Raw genomic sequence first — 21,256 nt, forward strand, 5'->3', positions numbered from 1 at the left:
GAGCTCATCAGAGAGCTGCAAAAAAATGTGTTTGCAAAAAGACAAATTTAATTTCACCTGTTCTGTGTTAGTTACTTGTCTTACACTGATAACTCCCCCTTTTATTTAAAATAAGTTCTGGAGGCAGAGTTATCTTCCAGACACCATTCTCCCTATAGCCTGGAAGAGGTCATTTATATATATAAGAAAAACACAGATTTTTCTGGAACAAGACATTGGATCACAGATATCAAGGTATCATTTTATTCAGCTTCTTATCACCTCCATGCCCATAGAAATGGCTTAGGAGGGTTGATCGTACTGACAAATTCCCTTTAATGGACCACCTGCAGTTGGACGTATCGCTCAAATTCCAATGTCATGTAAATGAATTTTGATGGTTTGTGCAGAAACTGTTTGTTGCCTTAGGCTTAGTATGTGATGTCTATGTTCACTTTCAGTGCAAAATTGATCTCTGTGTGCTATCCTTTGAATCTAACAAGACCATGTGGGCAACACTGTGAGAGTTAGCCAAAACTGGAAAACCTATAACTAAAATAATTAAGTACATTTATTGGAGGTACCTAGAAACATTTAGTCCTATAATTACCACCAAATATACTAGAATAAATTACACAAGTCCTTATGACAAAATGATATTATACTTTATTAACATATACTAAAACACAATTGCGGAAGACAAAAAACCCCCATAAAACTTGAAAAAACGGGCAGTGTGGCAAGATGGAAAACTACATGATTTACCATAAATATTCAATAAAACCAGAATTAATAACATGGGTATGGATATGACATACAATCCTTGTGCACCTATATGAACATCTAATGCTACCATATCACTATAGGTAGTCAAGCACACTCCCTTAATTATCGTCCACATAGTAAAAATATCAATCAGACTATACCCACCATATGCCATCATGCACAGAAGAACCAACACTATTCAGTACCTCGACGCACGTTTCGCGTATAGCTTCTTCTAGGGGGTCTAACTTCATTTCCAGTGCAGAAGGGATCCCTGTATGCTATTCTTCCAAATCTGACACGCCGTGGAGGCCTTCACAAGGCAACATCATATCAGTCCAAATCCTGGGAATAATGGTGTGAGGTGGCATTATGTATGGTAGATGTACCCCTCTAGTTTTTAATTACAGGAACACTAACTGCTCAACATTGATTTGGTTATGGAACCAGTGGTAAGACCATTTCTTTAAAGTGTCCCTAAAGCTGATTTTCAACATGACAGTGCCAGACTGGACGCATCTAGTTTTTCTCTGAGCAGTCTGTGTGGCCTAAATGTGATACCATGGCCTGCAGGATCTCAAGACTTGTCTCCCATCAAGCACATCTGAGATCTCATAGGTCAGCCATTGCAAAGCGAGTAATGGATCTTGATGAATATAGTGCCAAGTGCATTTAGCGTGGTAGAACATACTTTAGACAACCATTAATTACCTCACTGATAGCAGCCAAGGCGTGTAAATGCATGGAATTCTGCATGTGACGCTCATACTTAATGCTGCATAAATAGAGACCTTAGGGAAATGTTGTCTCTATTTTGTCATCATTTGCATAACTTTGACATGCATGTCAGTGTTGTAATTTCCATAATTGCGCAACTTTTCCTTCTTGGTGTTGCAATTCAATGTTGAATCAGTGTAAATTAAATTATAGATTAATATAAAAAATGATCAAGAAGGTGCCCATACACCTTGGATAGATATTGTCTGAAAGACTATTATTCCCACTTCCACATTCTCAATTACGGCTGAGCATGCATGTGCTTTAAATTCAAAGATGGGAGTAAGGTGCCAAAAAACACTTCTGGTAGCAGCTACTCCCCTAGAAGAAAAATATGATCGGTTTTGAAAATTCAAAAAGCCTTAGTCTTCATCTTCAGGAAGAGTCAGGTGCCCCACACTACACTTTAGATGACTGGGTCCCTGTAAAATGGTCAAAAAGGGACGTTTTTCTGTACTGCCTTAAAGGGAATATAGTGTGAAAAGTATTTTTTAAAACATTTTTGGCAATGTTTTTTATTGTCTACTAGCTGAAGAGCTTGGCGTTGCCAGAAAACTAATTTTTACACTCGACACTTGGATTTTTACACTCAAATTTCTGTCTTGCATTGAAGCATCTAATGAACATGTGAAAAGGTCATTATGATACTATAGAATCCATTAATAACATTAGGAGATATCACAGCATCTCTACTTCCCCATGTAGGGGAGCTGTGATATCTCCTAATATGATTGGTGAATCCTGTGTTATCAGCTGCATATAAAGATGTTACCTGCCATCATAATCTGACATTTGAGAAGGCTACTCTTCTTGAAAGGTAAGAAATTCAAGTCTAAAATATCCCCAGTGGCCAGTGTAATAATTGCAAGAGTTCTAATTTTGCTTTAGAAATAAAGGTTGTGACATGAAAACAAAAATCAGAGCCAAAAATGAAAAAAAAAAACAAAATACACGTGACACAAAACCTAATTTAAACATTAGATCAGTTTTGACACATTCAATTCAAATGTTATAACATAATAAAGAAGATTGATGCATTGTGACAGTGTCTTTCCAAAGGCTCTATTAGACTTCTAGGCCAGAGGCGCCTGATTTGTTAAGAGGCGAATGCTTCTTAATGAATCAGGCCATTCTGAAAAGTTGTCTGGGCTTCCGTGTGCGTCACCACAAATCTTATTCCTGTCGCCACACCCAGTCTTGTCCCCGCCCCGTCCTGGCTCCGCCCAGAAGGTAAAAATTTCGTCCAACTCCATATTGTGCAAAAACTTTGACTTTTAAAAGCGTTTTACAACAGAATTCTGGCATATTCACTTTGATAAATTGGGGCCATAGTCTTTAAACTTGTAGACTTGGTAGTCCCTGCCATCCATGGACTATACAACACTGTTCTTTTACATGTGCAGGGGACATATCTGGCCAGAGAGGGTTACCACCAGCATTTGCGGCAATTTGACAGTGGATTAGATTAGCAGAGTCTTCAAAAATAAAGCATATAGTCAGTTAATTTAATCAAGGAAACATGTCACTGCCATTCTAGTCTTGCAGGATTTTCCCACTTCTGGCACTCAGGACAATTGCCGCTCTACCCTTAGTTCATCTTTATATTTCTAAATTGCACTGGAAGAATAAAAGGACTTTTTAATTATTCTGTAAAATAACGTTTTCCATTATTGACCTGGGCAAATGTGCATAATTGGTGAACATCCATCCTTTTTGATATAGATCAAATCTTTTGTAATGACCTAATAATGATCATTTGCCGACATCACGTCACCGTGTGGAAGCAAGCATTTGCTAGTCTCATTGTCTCCTTAGTAAATGTGACAGGAGTAAAGACAAGCGACCTCAAAAGAGAACTGAAAGTTATGAAACACATACAACTACATTGCTCATTTTAACAAATTAATCTTCATATGTAAAGGGCTGCATAGTCATTGGATTAATATTAGCCTACCTTGCTGATTTTGGAGGGGCTGGCCAACCATCTAATGAGTACGGAGGCCAACCAACTCCCCATAGATTGATTAAGTTAGGGGACAAAAGGATACAGCATGATGCCTTCTTCCTAGGAAAATACATGCACACTCAACCGTACATACATGTGTACAAGGAGATCAAGGGAGAGCGCTCTTGGAAAAATAAGCTTTCGACTGGCCTCTGTTTGAGGTGTATGGTCATCTTAAAATGACCTGAAGCAAATGCTGGCATCATGGTTGCATCTGGCGTTTAGATCTGGCGTTTAGAAGGCCCCCATGACATCATGATGTGTATTGCACCATGACTACGTGATGTCACTGGACTCTTATATTCACCAGAGCTACCCAGGATGCCGGCAAGACCCTGGTTCAGCTGCCATGGAGTTCCAAAGTAGTTGCCGAACCAGAGAATCTTTTCTCTCAACATCAATACAAATTATATTTTGTGATTATTTCTGAACCTTGCTGTTTGCCTTTATGCTTATTAATGCATTTTTTTGGAATAAATTACGGTACATTCCGAATAAGCGGAACATCAAGTATTTGCACACTTAAAAAGGAAAGTGCACTCAAAATCTCCACCTGAAATAATAGTACGTACCACATTTTTCATAGGCGTTAACAATTCCTTAGAAAGTTCAGCGAAAGCGTTGAAAGCATTGCTCAGAGCTTCTTCTCCATTATCCCGGCAGTTTAATGATAGTTTTTCCAAAGTTGCAATATATACCTCTAGGTGCGTGATGTGTTCTAAAAAGGAGAGATATAAAATACTGTAATCACTTCATGTAGCAGTACAGGCGGAAACAACAGCAAGCCATTTCATTTTACCATAAGGTCAGACAATAACTATCTCCAACCATCGTGTGCTGAACAAAGGTGAGATCTTTATACACAGAGGTAAGATCTTTATGCATATCAGAAAGGACATGCCGAATGTCACCTTTGATAACCTAAGATGAGTTCATCCCGTCTCCTCGCTTATGGCCATTCAGAGGCCTAACCGGCTTCAGGACTGAGTCCAAATCCATCCATTGCTTGTTAACTTTGCTAGGCAAGAAGACCCATGGAATGGATGACTTGAGAACATACCAGCATTAGATGGATTTGGACTCAGTCCTGAAGGCGGTTAGACCTCTGAATGACCATAAACGCCCATTCCATTTCTTTAACATGTATCTTTTCCATCCACTCTTGTGTCTACACGTATCTACACCATGTGAATTTGCTTTATTGCCCACAACAGTTTTGGTGACGCTTGTTTTAATAAAGTTGTAAAAAATGCATTAAAAAACTGCTTCTGTCTAGGACTGTACCCACAGGGTAACAGACTACAAATAAAACCAGAGTTGTCTGATTCTATCACTTTGGTCCAGTACTTGCCCACTTAACAAATGTTTGTTAGCATGAGTAGTGGTCAAATAGATGGATCATGATTACAAGATCGGACAACACAAAATTTGTACTCCATTAAAAGCAATTCCTTTGAAAAGGAACTGTAGACGCACAAAATAGTAAAAGGTTTAATAATGAAAGCAATGTGAAAAGTTACTTTGTTTTATAGGCATGTGGACAACTAAAATATTGGTTATGAAGGTAGACAAAGGCTAATTAGGAGAAAGTAACTCATCTCTCCTGTGCCCATTTAAGCACCTTGGACAATTAGCATGGGTACATAACCCTCTCTCTGTCTATATACACACACACGATATATTATTATAATGGCATCACGCTCTCTCCCGCACCTGAAATCCGCTGCCTCGAAGTAACTCTCGACTCTGCCCTGTCCTTCAAACCACACGTCCAAACTCTTGCCACCTCCTGTTGCCTCCAACTCAAAAATATTTCCAGAATCCATCCCTTCCTCAGTCCTCAATCTACTAAAACTCTTGTACATGCCCTCATCATCTCCCGCCTTCACTACTGTAACACTCTCCTCTGTGGCCTCCCTGCCAACTCTCTTGCTTGTGAAACGAGCTCTCATTGGTGTTCGGGAGTCAGGTGCTCAGGTCCTGCTCCTAATCCCATTGGTTCAGCTCAGAGTTCTGGAGACTTCCGGAAGTCCCGTTTGCTATAAAAAGTGCGCATGGCTATTCCGCCATGCGCTAGTATAGTCATGCTTGCTGCTGTGTGTATGTTGATGGATGCATGATCTGGTGAATGACTCATTTGAAACCCCATTCCTATGATATTACGATTGTGTGAGGGATTGAGTTATAGCCAGTACTAGCACCAACACGCCATTGCTCCACAAGCACACCTGCTAGCGTCTACATCGCGCCTGTGTTTATTGCGGTGTTACCCTGCGGCATTCTCCACGCCGCGCTGCTGTAGCAGCATTAGTGTGCGTTCGCGGTTGCAACGCTGTTCACGCAAGTATTTACGGTAGGTCTAGACGGATGTAGTGCCGTCATTTATAACTACTCCGGTGACCACTTACAGCTTGTGTGCCGCTGAGTCCCTGTGTCTCTAACAGGTTCAGCGTTGTTACATTTATCATTTGTAATGGCAGCTCTGTGAATTCAACAGAGATTGCTTAAGTGCACCTGGGTGATATCTGTGAACACTACCGCCAGATTGCTCTGCCTTCACCTAGCAGCGGTTTTAACATCTACTGCACGGTGGACCCTGAGTGGCGAACGCACTTTATTTATATTTTTTATTTAGTGCCTTCCGCCACTCCTAACAGTTCTGCTCTAGCCAAAGACAGGTCAGCTTGGCCTTGTGTTTTGGACTGTTGTCATGTTGGAACGTCCAAGTACATCCCATGCGCAGCTTCAGGGTTGATGATTGCAAAATTGCCTCCAGTATTTGCTGATAACGTGCTGCATTCATCTTTCCTTCAACTTTTACCAAGTTTCCTGTGCCTCTGTAGCTCACACATCCCCAAAACATCAGCAATCCACCTCCATGCTTTATAGTAGGAATGGTGTTCTTTTCATCATAGGACTTGTTGACATCTCTCCAAATGTAACGTTTATGGTTGCACATTGAAGACAAGATACTTTGTGGCATTTGTGGCTTTTTTTCTGGCGACATAACCATGCAGCCGATTTTTCTTCAAGTGCCTCCTTATTGTGCATCTTGAAATAGCCACACCGCTAGTTTTCAGAGAGTCCAGTATTTCAGCTGATGTTATTTGTGGGTTTTTCTTTGCATCCCAAACAATTTTCCTGACAGTTGTGGATGAAATTGTGGTTTTGTTTTTACAGATCCCCTGATTTTCCATTTGTTAATCACAGCTGGAACGCTGCCGAATGGCATTATCAATACCTTGTATATATTTTTGTATCCCTTTCCTGTTTTATACAGCTCAACCACCTTTACCCGTAGACCCACTGACAATTCCTTTGCTTTCCCCATGACTCACAATTCAGAAATGTCAGTGGCTGGATGAAACATGCAAGAGTCTACCTGGATCCCAGAAACTCACTCAGCTTTTATGCGCACACTGATTACAAGCAAACAGATCACAGGTGAGGTTGTTACTTTTAATAGCCATTCAAACCCATTTGGGTCAACTTCTGTGCTATCAGGCCAAAATCACCAGGGTATGTAAACTTTAGATCAGGGTCATTTGGATGTTTTGGTTTGTCGTCATGATTTAAAAAGAGAAAATGCTGTAGTTTGACAAAAAATGGCTTCACCCAACCACTAACCATGAGTGGAGATAAATTTTTTTGTGTCATCATTCATATTCTCTGGAAAAAACGCCAAGAAAACAAAAATTCTGCAGGTGTATGTAAACTTTTGAGCACAGCTGAACATACACATATATACATATAGAGTAAACAAGTATTCCTGCCCAGCTACTTGCCTCCTCATCTATCTCTGTCCTTATCTGGCTCCTATAAAGACAGAGGTGTTAATCAAAAAGGGGGCAAAGATAGCTGGAAAACAAGTACAGTAGGTGAGACGGTGCACGTAACTGTTTGGCCATGGTGTTTCACTATATTTCTTTTGAACAGTCATTTTGCGCTGACACAGCTTCATTAAGCCAATTATGACTATAACATGTCATTTTAGCAAATGGGACACTTTAGCAATTTTAACATTCATTTACCCTTTGTACGGGGGGGGGGCACTTGTGCAGATTTTATCAAAGTGACATACAGGGGTTGGACAAAATAATGGAAACACCTGGGAACATCATCAAAAATTAATTTAATATGGTGTAGGTCCACCTTTTGCGGCGATTACAGCCTCAATTCTCCGAGGTATGGATTCATACAAGGTGTGAATTGTTGCCCATTCTTCAGTTAAAACACCCTCCAGTTCTTTGAGTGACGATGGTGGCGGAGAGCGATGTCTAACTTGAATCTCTAAAATCGGCCATAAATGCTCAATAATGTTGAGGTCTGGGGATTGTGGGGGCCAGATGAGATGCTCAACTTCATTACAATATTCCTCGTGCCATGCTTTAACGATTCTAGCTTTATGAATTGGTGCATTATCATCCTAAAAGATGGCGTTCCCCTCCGGGTACAGTGCTTGAACCATAGGATGCACTTGGTTGCCCAAAATGCCTAAATAATCGCGGCTGTTAATTCTTCCATGAAGGGATATCATTGGCCCGGCGTATCTCCACGAAATAGCACCCCAGATCATCACAGAACCTCTGCCTTGTTTTACGGTTGGAAGATGGCAGTCTGGATGGAATACTTCTTTCGGCTGTCTCCAAACGTACACTCGGCCGGAGGTCGGAAATAGGGTAAACGATGATTCGTCTGAGAATATCACATGTTTCCACTGCTCGAGGGACCAATTCTGGAGCATTGCAGCTCTTCCGTGGAATCCAGATTTGTGCAGCTCCTGATGAACAGTTTTCGTGGAAACTGGGTTCTGTAGGTGTTCATTGAGCTCAGCAGTGATTTTCGGAGCCGTGGTCTTGCGATCCTCTCTCATAATTCACTTTAAAGTCCGACAGTCTTTCTCAATCAATTTCGACTTTCGGCCGGACCTGTGCTTTGCAGCGGACGTTTTTCCTTCTCTTTCAAACACAGTCATTACTTTGGAGACAGTACATCTTGACAAGCAAAGCATTCGGGCACTTTCTGTTACACTAACGCCTGCCATACATGCACCAACAATTTGGCCTCTTGGAAAATCCGAGAGGTCTGCCATTGGTATCAGGTTTTCATCAATGTTCTTACATTTCTGCAAAACAAACAGTTAATTTACATACACATATCACATAACACAAATAATCAACTACAAAACATTACCATATGTCACGGTTTGCATGTTTATAACATGTTCGAAGATTATGATGCCAAAATGTTAGGTGTTTCCATTATTTTGTCCAACCCCTGTATATGGCAGTGAGACAGGGCAGGAGACAGGCAAGCCATGCAATACATTCAAACTTGTCCTTAGTTCATTTGTGCTACAAAATGTATTCACCCTATGTATTTGTATCATTTATGTTCTAGCTGATGCAATCACTCATATCTACTGCCCTGTCACACACTGTGTGTAGTCCATCTATAACAGTCCCTCTATCCTCCCTTCTAGCTCACATGCTCTTTTCCACAATCTTAAATCACAGAGATCCATTCACTTCCACCATACAACACAAGAGATGCTCTCACAAATCCTTGAACCATTTGCTCACTCTTTCTAGTTGCTGGAGATATCTCCCCTAACCCAGGACCTTCTTATAATGTTCAATTCCTTCTCTGATACAATCAGAAACCCGGACATTCTCGTTTATATTCTTTACATTCCTTCTCCTGTCTCCTTTAATTGTGTTCTCTGAAACTCACATTCTGAGTGTAACAAACTCCCCTATGTCAATGACTTTTTCCTTTCAAATTCACTTAACCTTCTGGCTTTTCTTGAAACCTAGATCCAGCAGCCAGACACCACAGCTGCTGCTCTAGTATGGTTGCTTACAATTTTCACATTCCAGACCTGAGAACAGACCAGGTGGAGATGGTGGTCTGCTTCTTTCAACATAATGTGGTCTGAAACATTATAATGAAACACTGAAAAGTTCCCTCGATGAAGCTGCACATCCTGCACATAGAACAACTCAGCACAGACAGCAGCAACCCTGGCACGTGCTGCAAACACATTTCTACAGCAGTGCTCCAGGTAAGTCTAATGTCTACGGAGAAAATTCATTTTAGACAAAGATTTCATCCTTTATAAGTTTATGCTTTAACATGTGTACCCAATGTTAAAGATATGTACGCAGGCCACATGCAGATGTAGGCGGAGCTGAACGGAGGAGTTGCGGCAGTGGGCGGAGCTTCATGGAGGGACTTTGAAGCCCTCCGCGACTCTGACATCCGCAAATGTGAAACAAGCCTTATTGCATCTTTCTCTGGCTCTTCCTCCTCTACCCCTATCGGGGTCCTTTAGGGTTCCCATGTCTCTCCCTCTGAAATTTTACAGTTCGGGTTTGCTCATCTCTAGTCTTGAAGTTATATTTGACTCAGATCTTTCCTTCACGCACTACATCCGATCACTTGCTGTCACCTGCACCTCAAAAACATCTCTAGAATTGTACTTTTTCTTACCTTTGACTCTGCAAAAACTCTTACTATTGCTCTTATTCTTCATTCTTGTTTGGACTATTGCATCTTTCTACAGTCTCCAGTTTTCTAAACTCTCTTCTACAATCCATTCTGAATTCACCAGTCAGGATCATATTTCTGTCCAACTGCTACACCAATGCCTTCTCTATCTGGTTCCAGTCATTGTACTGGTTGCCCATCCGATACAGAATACAGTACAAACTGATCACTCTTCCCCACAAAGCTATCACTAAATCTCCTCTCTCATCTCTGGCTACCACCATTCCCGTGCACTACGTGTAGCGCCCGAATCTCTGCCTGCCGTCACTCTCTCCCTGCAGAGACACCAGCATACTCACCACCAAGGCTCCAGTCCTGCTCTTTCTGGGTCTGCTGTTACCCGGGGTGCATGCATTCCAGGCACTGTGCACACTTCCTCTTTCTTAAAGGGGCCACGCACATTCCTCTAAAGTGTCCCCAGCCAATAGCTGGAGGTCACTTACTATTTAAAGCTCCTTCTCCAACATGGAGGTGCCTGTGCAATGTTGTAAGTTTGTTCCTAACACACTTGTCAGTTCTCAGGCCCCAGTACTTGTATTCTCTGGTGCCAGGCACAGGTAGTCATTTGATCACAAGTATGTGATATGCATACCCAAGCCACATTCCATCTAGAATGTTTTTGGCCTTGCTCAATACACTTACATTGAGCGAGGCCGCACCCATCTAGTCGGCACATGACTACACGCATGCAAATCACATACTTGCTGTCATGCGCCTGCTGCTCCCAGTGACAAAGAATCCTCACAGACACAGTGTGTTCAAGGTGAGGATTCACAAGTCTGCAGTTGCATAGAAAGCCTGAAGACCGGGCCGGACAACCCCTTTACACTGAAGAATGATTGGGCTTGACTGACTTACCAACTGTCTTGCCAACATATGCTTTGTGAAGACAGAATTGTTTCATCATTTGAACAATAAATTAACCAATATATTAAACAATCTATTTTACAACTTTCATCATAGCAGATTGTTATATTGCAGGAAGAAGACTAGTAATGTCACAGACACTTTTTTTTATTCAGTTATAGTTTCTGTTGACTTCTAAACATACTCACTGAAAAAGAAATGCCATGTTGAGTACTACCTCTAAAAACTAAAAAAATACCGCTAAATTAATACAAAAATAGTAGATTAAAACCTACAGTAACAATGCAAGCTACTTTAGAGGTGGAGAAAATGTGTTAAGGTTCTCTTAATTATCAGTTAGCTAAAATTAATGACCCCAGATTCATTTTCTAACCAGATTCCTTGCATGAAACAAACCATGTTAAAAGAACAGAGTAAATAACAGCCATATCCCTAGATGCCTATAAATGCTCGACAAACAGATGGTGGGACTAATACAAATTTATGGAACATGATGGAAATCTCATGTACGTTTAGCAGGTTGATAAGTTTTTTGATTAATAGTCTAACTCCTCAGGTGTGACAACGGTGACGTGTTCACAATTAATTCCAGTTCAGCACGTACAGCGGGGAAAATAAGTATTTGATACACTGCTGATTTTCCAAGTTTTCCCACCTACAAATAATGGAGAGGTCTGTAATTTTTATTGTAGGTACACTTCAACTGCGAGAGACAAAATCTAAAAATAAAAAAAACAGAAAATCACATTGCATGATTTTTACGCAATTAGGATTTTATTGCATGAAATAAGCAGTTGATACAATTGAAAAACAGAACTTAATATTTTGGTACAGAAACCTTTGTTTGCAGTTACAGAGGTCAGATGTTTCCTGTAGTTCTTGACCAGGTTTGCACACAGTGCAGCAGGGATTTTGGCCACTCCACCATACAGATCTTCTCCAGATCTTTCAGGTTTCGGGGCTGAGTTTCAGCTCCCTCCAAAGATTTTCTATTGGGTTCAGGGCTGGAAACTGGCTAGGTCACTCCAGGATGTTGAAATGCTTCTTACAGAGCCCCTCCTTAGTTGCCCTGGCGTGTTTGGTCACTGTCATGTTGGAAGACCCTGCCACGACCCATCTTCAATGCTTTTATTGATGGAAGGAGGTAGTTGGCCCAAATCTCTCGATACATGACTCCATCCATCCTCTCTTCAATACAGTGCAGTCACCCTGTCCCCTTTGCAGAGAAGCACCACCCAAAGTATGATGTTTCCCCCACCATGCTTCACGGTTGGGAAAGGTGTTCTTGGGATTGTACTCACCCTTCTTCTTCCTCCAAACATGGCAAGTGAAGTTGATACCAAAAAGTTCTATTTTGGTCTCATGCCACTTTTGGATCATTCAGATGGTCATTGATGAACTTAAAATGGGCCTGGACATGTGCTGGAGTGAACAGGTGAACCATGAATGCCCTGCAAGATTTTAATCCATGATGACATAGTGTGTTAGTAACTGTAATGTTTGAGATTATGGTCCCACCTCTCTTCAGGTCATTGCCCAGGTCCTCCGAAACCTGGGCAATCTGGGCTGATTCCTGAACTTTCTCAGAATCATCCTTTCCCACAAGATCTTGCATGGAGCCCCAGACCGAGGAAGATTGACAGTCATCTTGTGTGTCTTCCTTTTTCTAATAATTGTGTCAAGAGTTGTTGCCTTCTCACCACACTGCTTGCCTATTGTCCTGTAGCCCATCCCAGCTTTGTGCAGGTCTACAAATTTTGTCCCTGTGTCCTTAGACAGCACTTAGGTCTTGGCCATGGTGGAGAGGTTGGAGTGTGATTGAGTGTGTGAACAGGTGTCTTTTAGACAGGTAAACAGTTCAAACAGGTGAAATTAATACAGGTAATGAGTTCAGAATAGGAGGGCTTCTTGAAAAAACTAATAGGTATGTGAGACCCAGAATTCTTGCTGGTTGATAAGTGATCAAATAGTATATAATGGCCTCATATAGTACTCTATACAGTATAATGCCCCATAGATTGCTCCAAACAGTATAATGGGCCTCATATATTGCTCCATACAGTATATAATGGCCCCATACAGTATATAATGGCTCTATGTATTGTTTCATATAGTATAATGGCCCTATTTATTGCTCCATACAGTATAATGGGACCATTTTTTGCTCCATACAATATAATGACCCCAAATATTGCTACATACAGTGCCTTGTGAAAGTATTCGGCCCCCTGGAACTTTTCAATCTTTTCCCACATATCATGCTTCAAACATAAAGATACCAAATGTAAATTTTTGGTGAAGAATCAACAACAAGTGGAACACAGTTGTGAAGTTGAACAAAATTTATTGGTTATTTAAAATTTTTGTGGAAATTCATAAACTGAAAAGTGGGGTGTGCATTATTATTCGGCCCCTTTACTTTCAGTGCAGCAAACTCACTCCAGAAGTTCTTTGTGGATCTCTGAATGATCCAATGTTGTCCTAAATGACTAATGATGATAAATATAATCCACCTGTGTGTAATCAAGTCTCCGTATAAATGCACCTGCTCTGTGATAGTCTCAAGGTTCTGTTTGAAGCACAGAGAGCATCATGAAGACCAAGGAACACAACAGGCAGGTCCGTGATACTGTTGTGGAGAAGTTTAAAGCGAGATTTGGATATAAAATGATTTCCAAAACTTTAAACATCCCAAGGAGCACTGTGCAAGCGATCATATTGAAATGGAAGGAAAAGCAAATCTACCAAGACCCGGCCGTCCCTCTAAACTTTCATCTCAAACAAGGAGAAGACTGATCAGAGATGCAGCCAAGAGGCCCATGATCACTCTGGATGAACTGCAGAGATCTACTGCTGAGGTGGGACAGTCTGTCCATAGGACAACAATCAGTCGCACACTGCACAAATCTGGCCTTTATGAAAGAGTAGCAAGAAGAAAGCAATTTCTCAAAGATATCCATAAAAAGTGTCGTTTAAAGTTTGCAACAAACCACCTGGGAGACACACCAAACATGTGGAAGAAGGTGCTCTAGTCAGATGAAACCAAAATCGAACTTTTTGGCAACAATGCCAAACGATATGTTTGGTGTAAAAGCAACACAGCTCATCAACCTGAACACACCATCCCCACTGTCAAACATGGTGGTGGCAGCATCATGGTTTGGGCCTGATTTTCTTCAGTGGGGACAGGGAAGATGGTTAAAATTGATGGGAAGATGGATGGAGCCAAATACAGGACCATCCTTGAAGAAAACCTGTTGGAGTCTCAAAAAGACCTGAGACTGGGATAGAGATTTGTCTTCCAACAAGACAATGATCCCAAACAAAGCAAAATCTACAGTGGAATGGTTCACAAATAAACGTATCCAGGTGTTAGAATCGCCAAGTCAAAGTCCAGACCTGAATCCAATCGAGAATCTATGGAAAGAGCTGAAAACTGCTGTTCACAAACGATCTCCATCAAACCTCACTGAGCTCGAGCTGTTTGCCAAGGAAGAATGGGCAAGAATTTCAGTCTCTCGATGTACAAAACTGATAGAGACATATCCCAAGCGACTTGCAGCTGTAATTGCAGCAAAAGGTGGCGCAACAAAGTATTAAGATAAAGGGGCCGAATAATATTTGCACGCCCCACTTTTCAGTTTTCGAATTTCCACATAAATTTAAAATAACCAATAAATTTCATTCAACTTCACAATTGTGCCCCACTTGTTGTTGATTCTTCACCAAAAAATTTACATTTGGTATCTTTATGTTTGAAGCATGATATGTGGGAGAAGGTTGAAAATTTCCAGGGGGCCAAAAACATTCGCAAGGCACTGTACTTATTTCATGTAATAAAACGCAAATTAATTATTTAAATATCACACAATGTGATTTTTTTTTTTTTTTATTATTATTATAGAGAAACTTCAAATTTTATATAGCTTACAACAATGTTATATGCACTGTGGGTCCGATTCATTAAGAACAGCGTTTTGCATGCCAGACTTAATGAATTGGCACACTGAATTGGTTCCAGCTCACCTTTTAAACCTAAAAGCCGCAAAAAATTTTGTGCAACTTTAAGCGCCGCTAAAAATTTGCAACACTCCAAGGAGTTTTAAGTTAGAAAACTCATGGATGAATTGGGGTCTACGTGTTTTCTATTATCGCCACATTCCTTCCCTGTAATTCTACTGCTTCTCTTGCAGTCAAGATAATAGGTTATCCTTGGGCAAAGATTCTTGTATGCAGAATCTTTCCAGACAAAAGTCTTCACATGTAATGCCCGATCATTACATCATTACACCAGAGAGAACATACAGAAACCTGTTAGGGTAAACTTCCACTTAGGGACTAAGAAACTGCATGCAGCCGATGACAGATACATCCAACTTAACTGCAGCCATACTACGTATAATTTCTGAAGCTTAAAAGGGTTGTTGGGGACTTTTATATTGATGGTCCATCCTTTAGAATATGTCATCAATATCTGATTGGTGGGGGTGCAACACCTACCACCCCCACCAATCAGATGTGCCAGCAGAGGCCGGATGTGCTGAGTTGAGGAGATGAACATTACAGCTCTTTCAATTGCATATTGGCCGTGGCCAGGTATTACACATCCGCCCCCTATTGGTTCAAATAGGGTGTGGATGTGCAGTACCCAGCCGTGACCACTATGCCGTTGATGGAGCTGTGCTGTACAGCTCAGCAACTTAGCACACCTGGCCACCTCCGGCACTGGGAACAGTTTATTGGGGCGAGTGGGTGCCAGCTGTTGCACCCCACCAATCAGGTATTGATGACATATCCTAAAGGATGGGCCATCAATATAAAAGTCCTGGACAACTTATTTGAAGGGGTGACCAGGGCCTTTTTGCTTCTCCTATGGAGCTAAGCATTTAATCGGAAGGTAGTCGGTCATGTAGCCATAATTAAAAAAAACCTCTAATGTTTTAAGTACAAGCAGATAATTCTCCATAATTCAATACAATTAGAAGATTCAACCTTCCTCTGCAGCAGAACAAAAGCCCCAACTCATCAAGATGGGGAGGACAGGATTGAGACACAATGAATCTAGAGTGCCTGACAAATGATGTGCACCTTTGTGCTCCATGGCTGAAGTCTTACTCCAGTTCTGGACTGGAGTAAGATTTCTGGAGCAGAGACCACCAAAGGTCATCTTGAATTAGACAAGCTATGGTGTCACACCCATGCCGTGCCACCCGTCTCAGCTCTCCAATTTTTCAGAGCTGAGAGAAACTGACATGAAAATACCAGAAGTCACAACATTTTTGTGCAACTCCAAGTTGTGTCAAAATTTGCGGCAATTTACGCCAAAATCCTAGCGAAATTGCTTTAATGAATTGGAGCTAAAGAGTCCGAAGACACCGGCAAGATAATAAATACCCAATGGATGTGCAACAGCTAATATTTCCTTAGCAACCTCAGCATCGTCAAAACTTTCTGGGATTCTCCACAGTAATAGCAGCATGTGAAAATAATAAAAAGTCGGCAGAAAAATTGAAGGCATTTCTCCAAAATGTTTGGCACAACTGACCGACCAGAATCGTTCCAAAAAGTCGCAACAATTTATAAAGCAAAGCTTGTGTATATACAGTACTGGCATTGCTTAATGATTATGTAAATGAACCCAAGTCATTCTAAGAGACATTATCTGGATAAGTAAATCATCTAGGATTGGGATTAATGCCTTAAATCACGGCCAGGAAATAAAGCTTATTAAGTGAAAAGATTGCTGAGCGGCTACAGTTCATTATCTCTTGAAGTCTATGATTAACATACTTTTGATTGGGGTTGTAAAACTGCTGTGTGCTTGGATAACACTTCTACGGAACAAGTGAGATATATATACAACTCTTGCAAAAAATTAAGAGACCACTGCACAGTTTTATAAAAATCATCTTCTATACACGTCTGAGAGCCATTCCATTCCAGTGTCAGTTGAATTCCAACCAGAGTACACCTCATTCTACTTAATGTGCTTCTGATTAGGTGATCACCTGAACCAAATCTTATTTAATGAAGGAAAGTATAAAAAAAACCCTGCTGTGGTGTTCACAATCCTCCTCCAATAGGACAAGCTGGATGGCAAAACAAGTGCTAGTAATATCCCAAAAGTAATAGGAATGATAAAATAACTTTTAACCATGCCAAAGGAGTTGAAAAGAAAAGTCTTGAGTAAGGAAAAGAAGAGTTCATTTCTGGCTTTACTAGCAGAGAGATACAGTGAGCGTCATGTTGTCTCCATTCTTAAAATATCTAAGACGGAAGTCCATTACAACTAGGTCAAGCAGCAGAGATTGGGGACAACAAAGCTACAGAGCGGCAGAGGGCGAAAACAACTCTCCACTGACTGGGATGATGGTCATCTTATTCGAATGTCACTCAGTAACCGCAGGATGACATCAACTGAATGGCAAATAGCAGCTGTTTTGAAGTGCACGGCAAGAACAGTTGATAAAAGGCTCCTAGAGGCAGGGCTCAGGTCATGTAAACCTAGAAAAAAGCCTTTCATCAATGAGAAGCAAAGGATAGCCAGGCTGAAGTTTGCCAAAGCTCATAAGGATTGGACCATAGAGGAATGGGGTAAGGTAATCTTCTCTGATGTGTCTAATTTTCAGCTTTGCCCAACACCTGGTCGACTAATGGTTAGACGGAGACCTGGAGAGGCGTACAAGCCACAGTGTCTTGCACCCACTGTGAAAATGTGGTGGAGGATCGGTGATGATCTGGGGATGCTTGAGCAAGGCTGGAATTGGGCAGGTTAATCTTTGCGAAGGATGTATGAAGCCGCATACAAGGTTATCCTAGAAAAACAGTTGATTCCTTCTGCTCAGGCAATGTTCCCCAACTCCGAGGACCAGTTTTTCCAGCAGGACAATGAGCCATGACACACAGCTAGGTCAATCAATGTGTGGATGAAGGACCACCACATCAAATCAATTTCATGGCCAGCCCAATCTTCAGACCTGAACCCCATTGAAAACCTCTGGAATGCAATCAAGAAGAAACTGGATAGCCACAAGACATCAAGCAAAGAACTGCTTAAATTTTTGTACCAGGAGTGGCATAAGGTCACCCAAGAGCAGTGTGAAACACTGGTGGAAAGCATGCCAAGACGCATGAAAGCTGTTATTAAAAATCATGGTTATTCCACAAAATATTGATTTCTGAACTCTTTCTGTCTGCCCCTACATCATGCTGCACTTAGATGTGGTAGCAAAATCCTGGCGAAAAAATCCCTTTAAATGCTCTTTTTTTCTAATCTACATACATAGGCATAGAAACAATCTATCACATGTATGAGCCTAATGCACTGTAAAAGTGCTATATATCCTGCTGAGTCTGTTTTTATCCTAGTAGATATAACTCCCTCAGAATACACAACATATTATGTACACCCTTATTTATTTGCATTCTGATATATTTCAGCAGCAATGCCACAAAAAAGTAACATCTGCCACTGGGGCTGCGAAACAGATGCCAGATCATTCTGTTTCAGGCTCTCTTGAGTAAGTGCCATCTGTATCCATTTATTAACTTACTTAAAAAAAAAAAAGTAAATCACTACATATTGGCATCCCAAGCCTGTAATGGTGCTAATCTGCTTTCAGCACCTTGGACAGTGCATCCAGCATGCATGGCAGGGTCCGCATTAGGGAAGCTGCTGCAGTCAGCGGCGCTGCCTCTACCATGTGCTATTAAGGGAAATGGGTTTAATAACTAAACGGAATAGACTGCTGTAATATTCAGCATGTTCTCAGAAAAGTACAGTGTTTGGGAGCATTGCTTCTTCCTACATGTAAATGTCTTATTCTTCTGCAGAATCATTTTTAGGGGGCGCAGACGAGCATTGCCGCCTAGCAGAGCTGGGGTCCCGAGCAATACTTCACTTTAGGAATTTTGGTTGAACCTAACAATCCAAAAAAGATGCTGATTGCAATTAGCTTACTGGGAAATGGACCCAGTGTGTATGTGTCTGCGTAACACGGACTGATGTGCTGCACAGTTTTTATAATATGTTGATGATATATAAAGAAGAAATAGTAATACTATGAAAAAACGGCTATTCTATCATTTATAGGGAAAGTGGTCTTTGCTGCTCTTTGATGTATCCCTAAAATAAATGTAAAGATATTGCGGCATACAAACAATCTGTGAATAGACAAAACTGGAGGGCACCACTGCTCGGGATCACCCGTTACATGCTTGACAAAATGGAGACATGAAAAGAAAAGAGAAGCATGGATATAACAGGGATCACCAAAGGGTAAGAGAAATATACTTTATTATGACACCAAAACACTAGAAAAACATTAAAACCATTTAAAACCGCAAATATGCAGATACCCCAGTACAAAAACCCATGATAAGGTTAAACCCCTGCCAAAACCCCACATAGACAAATGATTGCACAAATCAGGGCAAAAATAACACCATATAAAGTGTTAAGCTAGACATACAAAGCTAATTGCAAACACATTGTCCTAATAAAGAAAAGCTACAGCGCAGAGGCAGAATGGTAAAACAGGCCAGAGAAACTCTGCTACTATAGTCTAAACAAATTGGTCCCAAATTGGGAAGGTAAAGCAGAGCACCTCATACAACCTGCGTCTATAAGATGAAGACCTGTGTCAAAGCCTGGTCCATGTGAGCCACTAATGCGGTATGATGTAGAAAAGTGGGGGGGCAGGGGCACAAGAATGCCCGACGCGTGTCATTAGGAATCCTAGCTTCATCAGGGTCTGCAGAAAAAAATGCAGCTGCTTGTGAACATAGGCTTAGTATGGCTGTGTGGTTGAAGCAGAAGACCGATTCGAGAAAATGACAGTGTTTTCTTTGACATTACTTTGCGGCAGCTTTGATGAGGGTGTTTTTTCTTTTTCTTTTTTTAACTGTATATATAATTTAATGAGGCAGGAAGCCGCCTGACGACCAGTCACGTCTTTTTTTTTAGCTGCTTTACGGCTTTCGAAACCTGGAGTCGTTAAAATAACCTAAAAAAGATGGAATTTGTGCACAGCAAGTTGTTTAGACATTGCTGTGCATACCGTATGTTCTTTTTGGCATTTTTTGTTTTTTGGGGGTTTTATTAGGCAAATCAGAAACCAGTTGAGTGACATTGTGTGCATGTACCCTGTGCTTTCCATAAATTCAGTATCTGAGAAGGATTCTACAGGAATAGAGAACATAAAGAAGTTGCTGCAGAATGGAGAGTGGCACAATCCCGATAATGCAGTTTCCATTACAATGTGGCTCTTTAGACAGAATCTCGGTGACCACGTAGTCTGGCCGAATTTACTTTGTAGATTATGATGAACTATTAGGTTACGATGATTGAGTAGGTATACAGGAACATGTAAAATGTACAGTAAATTGCTCTTTTATTCTATAAACTTCTGACAACGTGTCTTCGAATTTCCAAGCGCTAAATTTTGTACAGTATTTATTTTCAGAAAAAGAGAAATGGTCAAAAGAACAAAAAAATGCAGTGCTTGCAGACCTCAAATAATGCTAAGAAAACAAGTTCATAATCATTTAGAAACAAAAATACTAATGTTTTAACTCAGGAAGAGTTCAGAAACCAATATTTTGTGGAATAACCATGATTTTTAATCACAGCTTTCATGCGTCTTGGCATGCTTTCCACCAGTCTTTCACACTGCTTTTGGGTGACCTTATGCCAGTCCTGGTACAAAAATGTAAGCAGTTCTTCTTTGTTTGATGGCTTGTGATTATCTTTCTCTTGATTACATTCCAGAGGTTTTCAATGGGGTTCAGGTCTGGAGATTGGGCTGCCCATGATAGGGATTTGATGTGGTGGTCCTTCATCCACACATTGATTGACTTAGCTGTGTGACATGGCACATTGTCCTGCTAGAAAAAACAGCCCTCAGAGGTGGGGAACATTGCCTGAGCAACAAGAATCAACTGTTTTTCCAGGATAACCTTGTATGTGGCTTTATTCATATGTCCTTCGCAAAGATTAACCTGTCAAATTCCAGCCTTGCTCAAGCATCCCCACATCATCACCGATCCTCCACCAAATGTCACAGCGGGTGCAAGACACTGTGGCTTGTACACCTCTCCAGGTCTCCATCTAACCATTAGACGACTAGGTGTTGGGCAAAGCTGAAAATTAGACTCATCAGAGAAGATTACCTTACTCCAGTCCTCTATGGCCCAATCCTTATGGGCTTTGGCAAACTTCAGCCTGGCTCTCCTTTGCTTCTCTTTGATGAAAGGCTTTTTTCTAGCTTTACATGACTTGAGCCCTGCCTTTAGGAGCCTGTTACGAACTGTTCT

At 41.0% G+C, this 21,256-nt stretch overlaps 1 protein-coding gene across 5 annotated transcripts in view; it reads right to left on the minus strand.

Moving 5' to 3' along the window:
* LOC141069643 (arf-GAP with SH3 domain, ANK repeat and PH domain-containing protein 1-like) overlaps window positions 1-21,256 on the minus strand; it is a 328,366-nt gene that overhangs the window by 104,440 nt on the left and 202,670 nt on the right. For all 5 annotated transcript variants that reach the window (XM_073559383.1, XM_073559384.1, XM_073559380.1 and 2 more), the window contains exon 3: window positions 4,099-4,244. In XM_073559383.1, coding sequence (XP_073415484.1) covers window positions 4,099-4,244 — 146 coding nt within the window. The remainder of the gene's footprint in view (window positions 1-4,098; window positions 4,245-21,256) is intronic.

The sequence above is a fragment of the Dendrobates tinctorius genome, unplaced genomic scaffold (genome assembly GCF_039654945.1).
Source record: "Dendrobates tinctorius isolate UK_male_01 unplaced genomic scaffold, ASM3965494v1 ptg000270l, whole genome shotgun sequence".
Taxonomy (NCBI): domain Eukaryota; kingdom Metazoa; phylum Chordata; class Amphibia; order Anura; family Dendrobatidae; genus Dendrobates; species Dendrobates tinctorius.